General features: G+C 42.2%; 1 protein-coding gene across 2 annotated transcripts in view; it reads left to right on the forward strand.

Annotated features, from left to right (window-relative positions):
• The first annotated feature begins 526 nt into the window (after window positions 1–526).
• LOC135554234 (TRIO and F-actin-binding protein-like) overlaps window positions 527–15546 on the forward strand; it is a 28051-nt gene continuing 13031 nt past the window's right edge. Inside the window, exons 1-11 of one of the 2 annotated variants that reach the window (XM_064986398.1) lie at window positions 527–547; window positions 2821–2877; window positions 3464–3532; window positions 3653–3742; window positions 5465–5574; window positions 7296–7728; window positions 8405–8639; window positions 8799–8910; window positions 13430–13589; window positions 13740–13853; window positions 14814–14900. In XM_064986398.1, the coding sequence (XP_064842470.1) occupies window positions 542–547; window positions 2821–2877; window positions 3464–3532; window positions 3653–3742; window positions 5465–5574; window positions 7296–7728; window positions 8405–8639; window positions 8799–8910; window positions 13430–13589; window positions 13740–13853; window positions 14814–14900 (1473 nt within the window). In that variant the 5' untranslated portion in view covers window positions 527–541. Of the gene's footprint in view, window positions 548–824; window positions 1257–2820; window positions 2878–3463; window positions 3533–3652; window positions 3743–5464; window positions 5575–7295; window positions 7729–8404; window positions 8640–8798; window positions 8911–13429; window positions 13590–13739; window positions 13854–14813; window positions 14901–15546 lie in introns of those variants that run through there. The other variant, XM_064986397.1, reaches the window with a different exon arrangement.

The raw sequence follows: 15546 nt of genomic DNA on the forward strand, positions 1-15546 counted from the left end.
TCACCTGCCCACATCCAAACTTCCTTCTCCGATCCTATTATAGAAGGGCTTTTTGGCTTTAATATTTATTGCCCCGTTGCTGCTTTGAATAATGGTCAACATTTAGTATTTATTTACTCACACGCTTATTAGTGTACAGTATATTTAATCTGAATGTTTCGTTTTACAATGTTTTCCTCCTGCATGCAGTCTATTTTGTTTACAATGTTACAAACACATATCGGTCTATTTATTTAGGTTATGAATTCAAGAAGTTGTGATAAACTGGTATATGCCTGCTCTATCATTTCAAATGCAGTGTGACTTCAATGCTTTCTTTTAACATTCCTAAATTTAATTCAGACTTTGAAGTATGCTGGTGGGTTGTAGGTCTGTTTCTTTCACCTGAACCCTACTGGGATTTCATAGAATGAGCTTTGTCGACAGTGGCAGCTGGGGCAAAAAAAAATAAATGTGTTTCAAATTCTTGGCCTGGGGTGTAATCGTTAGTCCAAACCGTTGGGAACGTTTTGCAACTTAAACGATAGTTTATATTGGACAAATGCAGGTAAGTCCCTCCCGTGTGATACCTTTTGCTACCGTTTAATAAACGTTTTGCATGAGAATCGGCGTAAAATAACCTCCCAAGATTTGACCTAGTCAGCATACAGAATCTAGCTACTCAACTAAGGAATGTTATAAATGCTTTAATGTGTATTTTAGTAGAAGCTATGTGGTCTGGAAGTAGGTGTCATTGGTTGCCTTTTTGGCAGTGTACAGTCTATATTTCAATATTCAAGTATTCTGAGAAGCCTACTGATCACTTGATTGGTTAGCTTGTTTGCTCAAACGATTCTTACAGATCTGCCCAGGAAGTGGTGAACAGGGCGAGAGTGTAGAACGAAAAACATCGTAACAAACGGCAGGAAAGTTGTGAAATTGTGTCTTTCAAGAGTTGTATGTGTCAAAGACGTCTATGATCTTCAGTTTCTGTTGAAATAGTCCATGGGAAATACATTTGATCGATAAGATACGTTTCACCGACCAAGATGGGTAGAAATGGCGGGGTTTGTTTTATTTTTTAGCCTTCCTGCTAGGCAGACAAGTTTTTAAGCGAACGGGTCAGCAGGTAGAAAACTGAAGCAATAATTATTCAACCCCGATCACATTGGTACAAAATAAAGTTGTTGGACGAGTAGGCTATTGCAACAATATTTTTTATTTAAGTGTTTACTTGTTTTTCTCCCAACTGCCTCCTGGGTCCTACGAACATGACGGTACGTTTGCACTTGTGCCTTGATGCCACGACTTGAATTAAATTTCCATTTTTTTTGAGCCTATAACTGAACCGTGTTCCAAGACATTGTTGCAAGAATGTTTAATTGTTCGCGGCAACCACTAGGCATCATGGAACATTAAGGTTAAAATTGTTACATTTTTAATTCGGGGAGTGGGTGTGTCTGTATTCTTGTGTTTCGTGGCCTTTAATTCTTCGTTTTATAGTTTGTTTTCTATACATCACGTTGTTTTTTGCGTACCCGTGGCTGTAATTTATGCCATTGCCAAGGGCTGCCAGGGCTAATAAAAAATGTATGCGTATTGTATTTATGTCAGCGCATTAGGGTTAGCCAATTGTTTACAGTTCTTACGTGTCAATTGAATTGGAGCAACATTGAGCTCCATATGTTGACTGTTTGCATGTGCAAACGAACACCTCACCCCAATCGTTTGTTTTGTTAGATCCCTTATAATTTAGAATCTTTGTAATTGGCCTTTGAGGAATCTATAAATGCATGATTATTCAAACAACATATAGTTTATTCCTTCAAATGAATAAGCAAGTGTTTTTAAGGGTATACTTCTGTGTGCAGGTGGGTCATCCTCATCCTGGCACTTCGAAAAACGTCTATTTGCTGAAATAACGTTAATAGCTTGTCAACAATGTTTCCTGTTGTTGCCAACTATTAGTTTATTGCATCTCATTTCAAAACTATATTAAAGCATTTGTAGGGTAAATGTTTTGAGACACACATACACACACCAGTATGCACATAGTTACCACGATGACACATTTTATTATCATTAGTCAACTCATGGGAAGGTCGTTCGAAGTCTACCTCATGCTGTAACCATACATCTGCCTGTTAATGTTCCTCAGGCCTTGTAATGGTTTGGCTGGAACAAAGCACAGCGGTGGTTACAACGTGACAACTTATGAGTTACAGTGAGAACAGGCAGTGATGGAGGGTTGAAGGAGATCAACACCCACACTGAGGAATGTAGATGGAATAAGTTTCCTAATCTTGATCCAGGATCACCTCTGTAAAATACCTCACAGGTTTTCCCCTGCTCCCACCACCCTCAAACTGAAATGATTCCTAGAAATAGTTGAGGCTGCAGTGGTTAAATATCAGTAACACATGAGTCTGATTTTTAAATCTATAATCCATGTTTGAACCCTAGAAGCTGTTACAGTATTAGTGATGTAGATGGTGAAACCTCTGGTCTCATTCTGACTGTAATGACCTTGCAAATCTCTCTACATGGTGTTCTGCTCTAGTTCCCCATGTCTACGTTGATTATATTACTTATATTACTCTCATCACCCAAAGGCGTGTTTTTGTTGTTGCCTTTAACACTTCTAAAAACCCTCAACTTCCATGTCCTCACACATTTGAATGTACATGTAGGCGTTTGCCATGGTGCATTAACTGCGTGAAACGCCTGTTGGTCTTTGTATTGTGAACATCCTACACTGGCATCCTTTGTTCTACTTTTGTGTTTGTCTCACTTCTTCAAAACGGTTCCGTTAACCTGACACTTTGTCTTCTTTCTTTGTAGCCTGACCTCCTTAACTTCAAGAAGGGATGGATGTCAAAACTGGATGAGAATGGAGAGGTGAAGTCAAATTTTTCTTAATTTCTTATCACTTTCTTTCTTATCTAGTCAGGAGTCATGTATCACTTATCTGTTTTCTTCTTTCTTTCTAGCACTCTTCCCTTCTGCTTTCTTGTTGGATTCCTCTCCTCCTTTCTCTCGCCCTCTTTCCCTCTCTCCTAATGAGAAAGCTTGTGCGTAAGGCGATAGCTGCAGACTACCCATGTGTTATCCCAGTAATAGCTTGGTGTGCCCAGGCAGGCACAACCGGTATGTTCTAGCAGGATAAGACTGAGTATGAAACGTCCTCATATGAGCTTGTGGCTCATTGTATCATCTGTGTGCTAGGTTTGTATGTTATGTGTTTGAACTCATTTTGAATTCACAGTACAAACACTCAGATGACCCATAGATCACTTTAAGCACTCTTGTTATACTTGTCATAATGTCTTAAACACTGTGTACTCCATAGGTTTCATTGGTCCATGTTAACTTGATTTGAAAGATGTCTTGCTGTGAACCGTCACTTAGCTGCTTGTGTGCATTAATGTGTCCGATTGGTCAAATAGTGCTGGTTTAACTGGTGGCTTGGCTTGTCTGTCTGCAGTGGAAGAAGCACTGGTTTGTATTGACCGATGCTGGTCTGAGGTACTACAGAGACTCTGGGGCGGAGGAGGTACGTTTTCAATGGCTTCAAAGTTATTTTGACTATTGCAATAATTGTCTTAGGGATACATTGTGAGTTATTGATATGTGTCTGTAGTCTTACTTGTTTGTTCCTAACTGTGTCTTACAGAAGGATGATCTGGACGGGGAGGTTGACCTGAAGTCTTGTGTAAAAGTGTCTGAGTTTGATGTAGAGAAGAACTATGGATTTCAAATACAGGTGAGTGTGTTTTTCACTGTTCCAATTACACTGCTCCAAAAAATAAAGGGAACACTAAAATAACACATCCTAGATCTGAATGAATTAAATATTGTTATTAAATACTTTTTTTCTTCACATAGTTGAATGTGCTCACAACAAAATCACACACAAATTATCAATGGAAATCAAATGTATCAACCCATGGAGGTCTGGATTTGGAGCCACACTCAAAATTAAAGTGGAAAACCACATTACAGGCTGATCCAACTTTGATGTAATGTCCTTAAAACAAGTCAAAATGAGGCTCAGTAGTGTGTGTGGCCTCCATGTGCCTGTATGACGTCCCTACAACGCCTGGGCATGCTCCTGATGAGGTAGCGGATGGTCTGCTGAGGGATCTCCTCCCAGACCTGGACTAAAGCATCCGCCAACTCCTGGACTGTCTGTGGTGCAACGTGGTGTTGGTGGATGGAGCGAGACATGATGTCCCAGATGTGCTCAATTGGATTCAGGTCTGGGGAACGGGCGGGCCAGTCCATAGCATCAATGCCTTCCTCTTGCAGGAACTGCTGACACACTCCAGCCACATGAGGTCTAGCATTGTCTTGCATTAGGAGGAACCCAGGACCAACCGCACCAGCATTTGGTCTCACAAGGGGTCTGAGGATCTCATCTCGGTACCTAATGGCAGTCAGGCTACCTCTGGCGAGCACATGGAGGGCTGTGCGGCCCCCCAAAGAAATGCCACCCCACACCATGATGACCCACCACCAAACCGGTCATACTGGAGGATGTTGCCGTGGAGAACTTTCTGCCGCCTGCGTCTCCAGACTGCCACGTCTGTCACATGTGCTCAGTGTGAACCTGCTTTCATCTGTGAAGAGCACAGGGCGCCAGTGGCGAATTTGCCAATCTTGGTGTTCTCTGGCAAATGCCAAATGCCCTGCACGGTGTTGGGCTGTAAGCACAAACCCCACCTGTGGATGTCGGGCCCTCATACCACCCTCATGGAGTCTGTTTCTGACCGTTTGAGCAGACACATGCACATTTGTGGCCTGCTGGAGGTCATTTTGCAGGGCTCTGGCAGTGCCCCTCCTGCTCTTCCTTGCACAAAGGCGGAGGTAGCGGTCCTGCTGCTGGGTTGTTGCCCTCCTACGGCCTCCTCCACGTCTCCTGATGTACTGGCCTGTCTCCTGGTAGCGCCTCCATGCTCTGAGACACTACGCTGACAGACACAGCAAACCTTCTTGCCACAGCTCGCATTGATGTGCCATCTTGGATGAGCTGCACTACTTGAGCCACTTGTGTGGGTTGTAGACTCCGTCTCATGCTACCACTAGAGTGAAAGCACCACCAGCATTCAAAAGTGACCAAAACATCAGCCAAGAAGCATAGGAACTGAGAAGTGGTCTGTGGTCCCCACCTGCAGAACCACACCTTTATTGGGGGTGTCTTGCTAATTGCCTATAATTTCCACCTGTTGTCTATTCCATTTGCACAACAGCATGTGGAATTTATTGTCAATCAGTGTTGCTTCCTAAGTGGACAGTTTGATTTCAGAGAAGTGTAATTGACTTGGAGTTACATTGTGTTGTTGAAGTGTTCCCTTTATTTTTTTTGAGCAGTGTATTTTCTATGTTATGTGAGGATGAGTGACAGGTATTTGAATGATCTCTTTCTCCTTCTTTTCCCCTCACCACACCCTTTCCATTTCTTACTCTTCTCTCCTCTGTCGGTCAGACGAGGGAGGCAGTTGTCACACTGTCAGCTATGACTGCAGGGATCAGGAGGAACTGGATTGAGGTTCTGAGGAAGAGTGTTCGGCCCAGCAGCTCTCCAGACCTTACACAGTGAGTTCCTCCTCCCTCTGTGTCCCAGCTGGCAAATCCACAATTCACATAAAGAGGCCTATTGTTTTCTTATACTGGTGTACAGGTGGCTACTAAGTCCTTGGGCAGTTGTGGATTACTTTGTCTCATTAATCATTTGTAATTTTATGTTGCTTACATAGTGAATCACCAGGGATTTCTTTTATGTAGTGATATTGTGTGATAGGGCTGTTGCGGTGACCATATTACCGCCACACCGGCAGTCATTAGTCATGACCGCAGTAAAATTACACGTGACAGTTGAGTCATGGTAATCTCCTCTTATGTACTTGGGACGTGCTTTCATAGTACCCAAGATGCTAACAACCATCAGGTCCTAATGACCTGGTACTCAGGGCTCTATTGTCCCTCTAACCACTCTGACAGCAATTCAAACGCAATCAAAAGTCACATCCAACACTAATCATCAAAACAGTCTCATGCTTTTAAAATTCACCTTACTGTGATGATCAATTTGAAGAAAGAAGTTCAACAAGCAGGTTGGAACTGAGAGTGAAACATGGTCGTTGTGGATGTTGGTTCAAAGCCTAAGACAAGGAAATGGACAGCGCTTTCTAAGATTCGTTCACAACACCGATACTCATATTTGAGCATATGCATAGGCCTATATGAGCCCAAGCTGGAACAAAACCCCTGAAATAACATTGATTGAGCTGTTATACAATACATAGCCTACTGTATGTTACACATGGCAGAAAAACATTTAAAAACGGATTAAAGATGTATTTGATACCTAATTGGTCTAGCCTATAGAATACTCACTTGATGAGACAACGGTTGTGCAGCCTAAGGCAAGGAGCAGACTGCAAACCTTTTTTTCTACTTTCTCAAATCCTCAATAGCCTGTCGTCACATCATGCAGCCCATATACGGTTTGATTTCTAATGTTTGTATCATTCACAACTAAAGTTGCCAAATAACTATAAATGTAGTGTATAGGACCTGTTTCAAATGATCGCTTTTAAGCTCATATGCGCACTCGTTCCAAATGGGGAAAAATATACTTTCTATTTTATTCAGCTAAGTTAAATTATATTCTTCTAAGTATAAAATCATATAATATAAAATGATGGCACAGGATTTAAGCATATCTTGTCAGCTAAATGAAGTCTATGGCATGGAGCATAGCCAGGCATACCATGCAGTAGGCCAACTCCTATTCTGTTCTCCTGAAATAGATGTTGTTTTTTATTTTACCTTTATTTAACTAGGCAAGTCAGTTAAGAACAAATTCTTATTTTCAATGACGGCCTAGGAACAGTGGGTTAACTGCCTGTTCAGGGGCAGAATGACAGATTGTGTACCTTGTCAGCTCGGGGATTTGAACTTGCAACCTTTCGGTTACTAGTCCAATGCTCTAACCACTAGGCTACACTGCCGTTATCTTGTTTCTTTAGAGCGGACTAAAATAAAGGATTATTGTGATGGTGTATGTTGACTTATTACATTTTTATCTAGATTTTCCAAAGGTTTGCATCAGTGGCTTGTATGTGTGGAGGCCTGGAGATGCTAAATGTGTTTGTTAATTAACTGTCAATTACCGTGAGACAGGCAGTCTTTTGCATGACAATAACTGGCTGACAAAATGTAATGACGGCCACAGCCCTATTATACTGTCACTTTATCAATCTGCACGCTGTCTCTGTCTGACTTGGTCTCTCCCTGTCCTTCCTCTCCTCCAGACTGCCCGAGGGCAGTAGTGACAAGGAGAACTCTCGCTCCCTGGCCTCCACTCATCGACCACCTTCTCGCCATGGTGATGCCGGATCAGAAATCACCACCTCCTCTGTACGCCGATTTGACTGTGTTGAGCTGTCACCAGTGCCCGTCCCCTCCAGCCCTCTGCCAGCCACTCAGAGAGAGGCAGGAGAGGGGCAGGGCAGGGAGCACGCCCAATGGCAGGAGGAGAGGAGCAGAGATGTGACCAGTAGTACATGGGAGCAGGTGCTGTCGAGGAAAGGGCCGGGTGTAGGCTCAGACCCCAGGATAAGAGCAGAGGAGGAAATTGAGAAAAAGTGGGCAGAGTTTGAGCGGCTGCCACTAAAGGAGATGAGGTCACTACTGCCAATGGGCTCACGGTCCAGCCATCCAGCCAATGAGGCGCTGCAGAGGGAGGTAGTGCGTGGATATGTTTTTCAATTTGCAAACACAATAAATAAATGCAAATTTACTCTTCATCTAGATGATTCACCTACAGATGAAGTTGAACTCTTTAACACTAGGCTTGTTCTATTATGCATGCGGGATGGTAATCAGGCCCTCTGCAGTAATACTGACTCTGTCAGCCTTCAAAATACCAAGGAGGAGGGTGTAATAGGGGCTTAGCTAGCAATACCGGTTTGCCCGGAAAAATAAAGTAAGACATTTCTCTGGTTCTAGAACTGTGAGTTTATCAGATGTCGATAGTGGAAACACTGCTGAAAGTCTCATTCCATCTTTGAGTGATGTGTCATGTGATAACATTGTATAGTGTGCTGTTGACTACTGTGTCTTCACAGGGGTAGGTTTAGGACTCGTGCAGACCATACAATCATATCATGGGGTTGCTGGAATCAGATCCAGATGAATGTACTCCTTGCACTGTCCCTTTGTCTATGATCCACACAGTCCCTAACATTCCCTTTGAGACACATGACCTGATGTGTGGGATATATGACTGCATGGAATATGGCATTCACATCCCCCTTCACTACTCGCATGTCAGTTTGGTTCAACCCAGTAATTACATACCCCCCCGCCTCTCTCTTTCTTTCAGTGAGCTTTACCGCCTCTCTACCTTTGTGACACTCAGGTGGCGTCTCTGAGGCAGCAGCTGGAGCGTTTGCAGGGAGGAGGGTGTGGTGGGGGGAGGGTGGGGGGAGGTAGCTGTGGTCGGGAGGCAACGTGCGGCCGCAGCCTTCAGGCCATGGAGCGGGCCCACAAACAGGTCCTGGAGGAGCTGCAGAAGCAGCATGCCCGCGAGACCCGAGAGCTGGAGAGGGACAGGGACCGGGTGCTGAGGGAGGAGACCCAGGACACAGCACAAGGTCAGGGGTCACAGGATCATGGGGTCAAGGGTCAAAATTGTACATCGACGTCATTAGCACCCCAATTCAAGGACTTTTGTTTGAGGCAGGTGACGTCAGAATGGAACAGTCGACACCACAGCATTTCATCACATCCTCCCCTTTCTCTCTGTGGTTTAGTTATGGAGACACTGAAGAAGGCCCACAAGGAGGAGCTGGAGAGAGAAGTGGAGAAGGCAAAGAGGCTTGGTGGAGGGAGTGCCAACACACAGACCCTACGCACACAGCAGCAGTGAGTGCTCAAAACACAACCCCACAACCCATTCCTTACACACACCTTCACATACATAGTACACCCTTTGTACCATCATTTAGTCACAAGCACTTTCTTTCCATTCACTTTGCAGTCTGCATGGTCAGATGGATGCAAGAAAATGTTGGTGACGATGTTGCTTTCCCCCCAAAAAAGGTATTTGCATAATCGCTCAAGGAACTACACTGGACCTTGCGCAAACTGGAAAACGCATATCCCAAGTCCGCATTTATTATAGCTGGGACTTTAATAAAGAAAATCTGAGGAAAATGCCACCGAAGTTCTATCAACACGCCTGCAGTACTCGCACTTTAAAAACTTGACCGTTGTTACTCTCCCTTACGGTAGGGCTACAAGCCCTCCCCGACCTTCCTTAGGTAAATTGGATCACGACTCCATTTTGCTACTCCCAATAGGCAGAAACTCAAACAGGAAGTACCCGTGCTAAGGTCTATTCACTGCTGATCTGACCAATCAGAATCCTTGGTTAAAGACTATGATCACACGATCTGGGACATGTTCTGGGTTGCCATTGACAAGAACATTGACAAAAGGCACCTAAAGGACTCGGACCATGAGAAACAAGATTCTCTGGTCTGATCAAACCAAGATTCAACTCTTTCCCCTCAAGGCCAAGCGTCACGTCTGGAGGAAACCTGGAACCATCCCAAAAATATCTAAAAACCTGTTTTTGCTTTGTCGTTATGGACTAATGTGTGTAGTGTGAGGGATTTTTAAAATCCATTTTAGAATAAGGTAATGTAACAAAATGTGATGAAAGTAAAGGCGTCTGAATACTTTCTGAATGCACTGTATACACTCCGGACTTCAACATCGCTCATCCTAATATTTCTTACTTTTTAGATTAGTGTGTATTGTTAGATATTACTGCACTGTTGGAAATACGAACACAAACAGTTTACAGGTTACTGAATTTAGCTCTGCCTGAAGTATCCCCTCCTGTGCATTTTACCACTAAGCCTATGGTCCGGGATGGGCAAAATACAATTACAAAATTCCATAAAGGTCAATATATCAAAATAAACTACAAAATACCTTTATTTTTTAAATGTATGTAATTAAAATAGATGCATTTTAAAATACAAAAATGTATTTGCAGTTAGCCGACCCAAACAGCAACAACGTTCTCAGTAAGGGTTACAAAAACATTTCACTTGCCATGACTGTGATATGCTAGTTGAGCAAGTCACTCTGGATAATAGTGTCTGCTAAATGACCAAAATGTATAAGTGAAAATGAACATACCAAAATAAACTGCAAAGCACACTGGGTATTATTATTGGCCTTGTTTTGGGGTGGAGCTCAATAGAATAATACTCAGCATGTTTTGCAATTGTTAATTTGTATATATGTAACAGTATAATTTTAGACCGTCCCCTCGCCCATACCCGGGCGCGAACCAGGGACCCTCTGCACACATCAACAACAGTCACCCGCCGAAGCATCGTTACCCATCGCTCCACAAAAGCCGCGGCCCTTGCAGAGCAAGGGAAACCACTACTTCAAGGTCTCAGAGCAAGTGACGTCACCGATTGAAACGCTATTTAGCGCGCACCGCTAACTAAGCTAGCCGTTTCACATCCGTTACATATACATTTCTATTTAGTTCATTTAGCAGATGCTCTGATCATGCTATAGTCAAATAACATTTTGTCACTTGCGCTGAATACAACCTGTATAGACCTTACTGTGAAATGCTTACTTACAAGTCCTAAACCAACAATGCAGTTCAATGCAGAAAATATTTACGAAATAAATTGAAGTAAATAATAAAATAAAAGGTAACACAATAAAATAACTATAGCAAGGCTATATACATGGGGTACCGGTACCTAGTCAATGTGCGGGGGTACAGGTTAGTCGAGGTAATTTATACATGTACAGTGCCTTCGGAAAGTATTCAAACCATTTACTTTTTCCTCATTTTGTTATGTTGGCTGGGGGCAGTATTGAGTAGCTTGTATGAATAAGGTTCCCAGAGTAAACTGCCTGTTACTCAGGCCCAGTTGCTAATATATGCATATTATTATTAGTGTTGGATAGAAAACACTCTGAAGTTTCTAAAACTGTTTGAATGATGTCTGTGAGTATAACAGAACTCATATGGCAGGCAGAAACCTGAGAAAAATCCAACCAGGAAGTGGGAAATCTGAGGTTTGTAGTTTTCAACTCTTTGTCTATCGAATATACAGTGTCAATGGGGTCAATTGCACTTCCACTAGATGTCAACAGTCTTTAGAACCTTGTTTGATGCTTCTACTGTGAAGGAGGGAGGAATGGGAGCTGAATGAGTCAGTGGTCTGGCAGAGTGGCATGAGCAGGTCACTCGGGTTCATGTGAGAGTTAGCTTGAGTTCCATTGCATTTCTGAAGACCAATGAATTGTCCGGTTGGAACATTATTGAAGATTTATGATAAACATCCTAAAGATTGATTCTATACTTCGTTTGACATGTTTCTACGGACTGTAACGGGACCTTTTGACTCTTCGTCTGCTCGCACGTCATGAATTTGGATTACTGCGAACAAAAAGGAGGTATTTGGACATATATTATGGACTTTATCGAACAAATCAAACATTTATTGTGGAACTGGGATTCCTGGGAGTGCATTCTGATGAAGATCATCAAAGGTAAGCGAATATTTATGTTATTTCTGTTGACTCCAACATGGCGGATATCTGTATGGCTTGATTTGTTGTATGAGCTCTGTACTCAGATTATTGCATGGTGTGCTTTTTCAGTAAAGCTTTTTTGAAATCTGACACAGCGGTTGCATTAAGGAGAAGTGTATCTATAATTTAATGCACAATAGTTGTATCTTTTATCAATGTTTATTATGAGTATTTCTGTAAATTGATGTGGCTCTCTGCAAAATCACTGGATGTTTTGGAACTACTAAACACATCGCGCCAATGTAAACTCAGATTTTTGTATATAAATATGAACTTTATCGAACAATACTTACATGAAGTCCTATGAGTATCATCTGTTGAAGATCATCAAAGGTTAGTGATTCATTTTATCTCTTTCTGCTTTTTGTGACTTCTCTATGGCTGGAAAAATGGCTGTGTTTTTCTGTGACTAGGTACAGACCTAACATAATCGTTTGGTGTGCTTTCGGCGTAAAGCCTTTTTGAAATCGGACACTGTGGTGGGATTTTAATTATAAGATTTCTGTTGTTTTGAATTTGGCGCCCTGCACTTTCACTGGCTGTTGTCATATCGATCCCGTTAGCAGGGTTCAAGCCATAAGTTTTAAAGCCTTCTAAAATGGAAGGGGGAAAAATGTTTCTCAGCACTCTTCACAAACTACCCCATAGTGACTAAGCGAAAACAGGTTTTTAGAATTTTTGCATTTTTTTTAACAAAAAATATTCAGACCCTTTGGTATGAGACTTGAAATTAAGCTCCGGTGCATCCTGTTTCCATTAATCACCCTTGAGATGTACAGGCTTCCTTTTCATTCTGTCATTTAGGTTAGTATTGTGGAGTAACTACAATGTTGATTCATCCTCAGTTTTCTCCCATCACAGCCATTAAACTCTGTTTTAAAGTCACCATTGGTCTCATGGTGAATTCCCTGAGAGGTGTCCTTCCTCTCCGGCAACTGAGTTAGGAAGGATGCCTTTATCTTTTGTAGTGATTGGGTGTATTGATACACCATCCAAATTGTCATTAATAACTTCACCAATAGGTGCTCTTTACAAGGCATTGGAAAACCTCCCTGGTCTTTTGTTGTTGAATCTGTTTGAAATTCACTGCTCGACTGAGGGACCTTACAGATAATAGTATTTGATGAGGTAGTCATTCAAAAACCATATTAAACACTGAGTCCATGCAACTTATTATGTGACTTGTTATGCCCATTTTTACACCTGAATGTATTTAGGCATGTCAAGACAAAGGGGTTGAATACTTACTGACTTAAGTCATTTCAGCTTTTCATATTTGATTCATTTGTTAAATTCTAAAAACATAATTCTACTTTGACATTGTGGTATTGTGTGTAAGCCAGTGACACAATTTAATCTATTTCAAATTCTGGCTGTAACAATGTGCAAAAAGTCAAGGGATCTGTTGCGCATACAATGTTAATGAACATGACATTACGTATGTGTGTCAATTATGATTTTCTTTTTGCATTTGTGGTTAATAGGTGTGGGCAGAGGTTTCCATCTAAACCACTGTTGTGCCAAAATTAAAACAGAATTACTCAGAACAAAGCACACCCACCCTCACCACCATTTTCACGGTTAGAGTTTTTGAAAGACTGTGTTATTCATGTAATGGTCTGCCATGTAAACACAACATGGCTGCTACTGTTTTGACTGTGCACAGCCAGTGCAGTGTGTCAAGTTTTCTACAGAATACCAGTATTGTCTCCAGTTTTGCTTTTAATCTCTAGCATAATATAGTATTTACTGTAATATACAGTTTATATAAATTAAATGTTTTTATCCTCTCTCGTCCCCCCAGGTTAGAGACCCAGGCCCTGCAGAGGGAGCTGTCTGGCCTGTCTGAGAGGTACTCCCAGAAGTGTCTGGAGCTGAACAGGGCTGAGCAGAGCAACGGGGAGAGGGAGAAAGACATTACTCGCAAGGAGAGCGAGCTGGAGCAGCTGAGGAAAGAGAACCAGGTGAGCCAGGAGTCTGGAGGTCAGCTGGTCTTGTGCATTTAGCCTACTCTACCCTAACACTTTTCTGTTATAGACAAGCAATGCCTATCCATATGACACATTCAGCGGTTTGTCAGTATGCTTAATACTATCAATGTTTTCACCTTTCAGGACCTACAGGCCCGTTTGACAGAGGAGATCAGCCACATGCGCTCCCTCTTCACGGGCCAGGGGTCGGAGGGCGTTTCCCATAACAACCAGGACAGGCCGTCCTGTGAGCTGGAGGTGGGTCAGGAAGAGGGGAGGAGATAAGCTGTAGAGAGCCCCTCAACCATAAGCATCTACCTACAACAGTGACATAGGGGGCACTTCTCATGTTTGAATAGAAAGGGAAGGGATTATGAAAGGCAGCGTGCATTTGGTTACTATGTAGGGCAATGCGTTGAACGTGTGTGGCTTAATTTTTACATAAATGCATCATTGACTGTACACTGAAACACACTGCCCGCTGTTGGACGCTGTGCCCCATGGAGACACCAAAGGTGTTTGTAACACACAAGTTAATTTGTTAAAGGGTGACTGCACTTCCTGATTTGGCCTAGTTTTTAGATTTGGTTCATTTAAGAAATGCTAGTGGCCATGACTAAATTCAACCGAGAGTTGTTTTGGGTTGTGGTTTGATGTGTGTGTGTGTGTGTGTTCGCAGGTGGGAAGAGTGAGTTATTTTGCCACTTAGCTTCAGTCGGCTATTGTGCGACCGTGGCAAAATTGGTTTGACTTTGGATAGCCTACCTCCGGGGCTAGTTGAATTAATACAATTTATATTTGGAGGTTAAGTCACTGAAATTTGGAGCTATTGGACTTTTAACATATTTTTCCATGTACATTGTGTAATTTACCGATGGTCCCCAACTAGTGAACCCAAAGTTGCCACAGGCATTACGATCGGGTTGCGTGCTACTGTACTCTGAATTGATGATTACCAGATGTGGGCAGGATTGAAACAAACCCAACCTTCATTTACACTGAGTTGCGGTTACAACGACAAGTCTCACAAAACTCTATTTTGGATGAGACTGACTTTATGACCAAAATCATCCTATTTACACTTTGTAGTCAATTTTGACAGAGTAAATGTTTCTTCTAAATAATGTTTTTATGGACAGTTGCTATTTATTTGCTCAGTGTCTTAGATGTTGGGTTTATCACTAGCTTGTAGTAATATGATATTTTGTTTTGTCACAGGTTCTTCTCAGGGTGAAGGAGAATGAGGTGCAGTACTTGCACAAGGAGATCAGCTGTCTGAGGAACGAACTTCAGTTCCTGAACACGGTACTGGTTCACTGTGTATTTATGTGCAGGCATAAAGGTCTAATGTTTTAATCTGTAGACGGGTTGGCTGACAACATCACAAATGATGCGTGTGTATTGATGTGGCCGGAAGACATGCGTTATAATTCTGACCGGTCAGATGACTCGGGGCATGTCCATGTAAAAGGACCCATAAGCACCAACGTGAAGTTCACAGGCGCGTATCAAATTGGGTGTCAAATGAAAGATAAGAATCTATATTTTTGGGAAATTAATGCATAAACCAGATTTCCAGCCAATGTGAGTAAAAAGTATTTAAAAAACATTCACGACAGGCCTGATGGAAAACAACATTTTTTGGTAAACTTTCCAAATGTCGACACAACAAAATACACTAGACAAGGTGGCATCTTTTTGTGTCGGTAAAATGACGCAAGAAACTTCAGTGGAAAAGCTTTTATGCGTGAATATTGCTGTGATATGTAAGTAAACCTGGAGTCGGGATGACGTTGTGTGGTCTTCCTACTACGACTCATCGGGAAAGCATGCTGTTTATTAGGAAAGCATGCTGTTTATTAGGAAAGCATGCTGTTTATTAGGAAAGCATGCTGTTTTATTAGGAAAGCATGCTGTTTTATTAGGAAAGCATGCTGTTTTATTAGGAAAG

This window comes from Oncorhynchus masou, chromosome 14 (assembly GCF_036934945.1).
Source record: "Oncorhynchus masou masou isolate Uvic2021 chromosome 14, UVic_Omas_1.1, whole genome shotgun sequence".
Taxonomy (NCBI): Eukaryota; Metazoa; Chordata; class Actinopteri; order Salmoniformes; family Salmonidae; genus Oncorhynchus; species Oncorhynchus masou.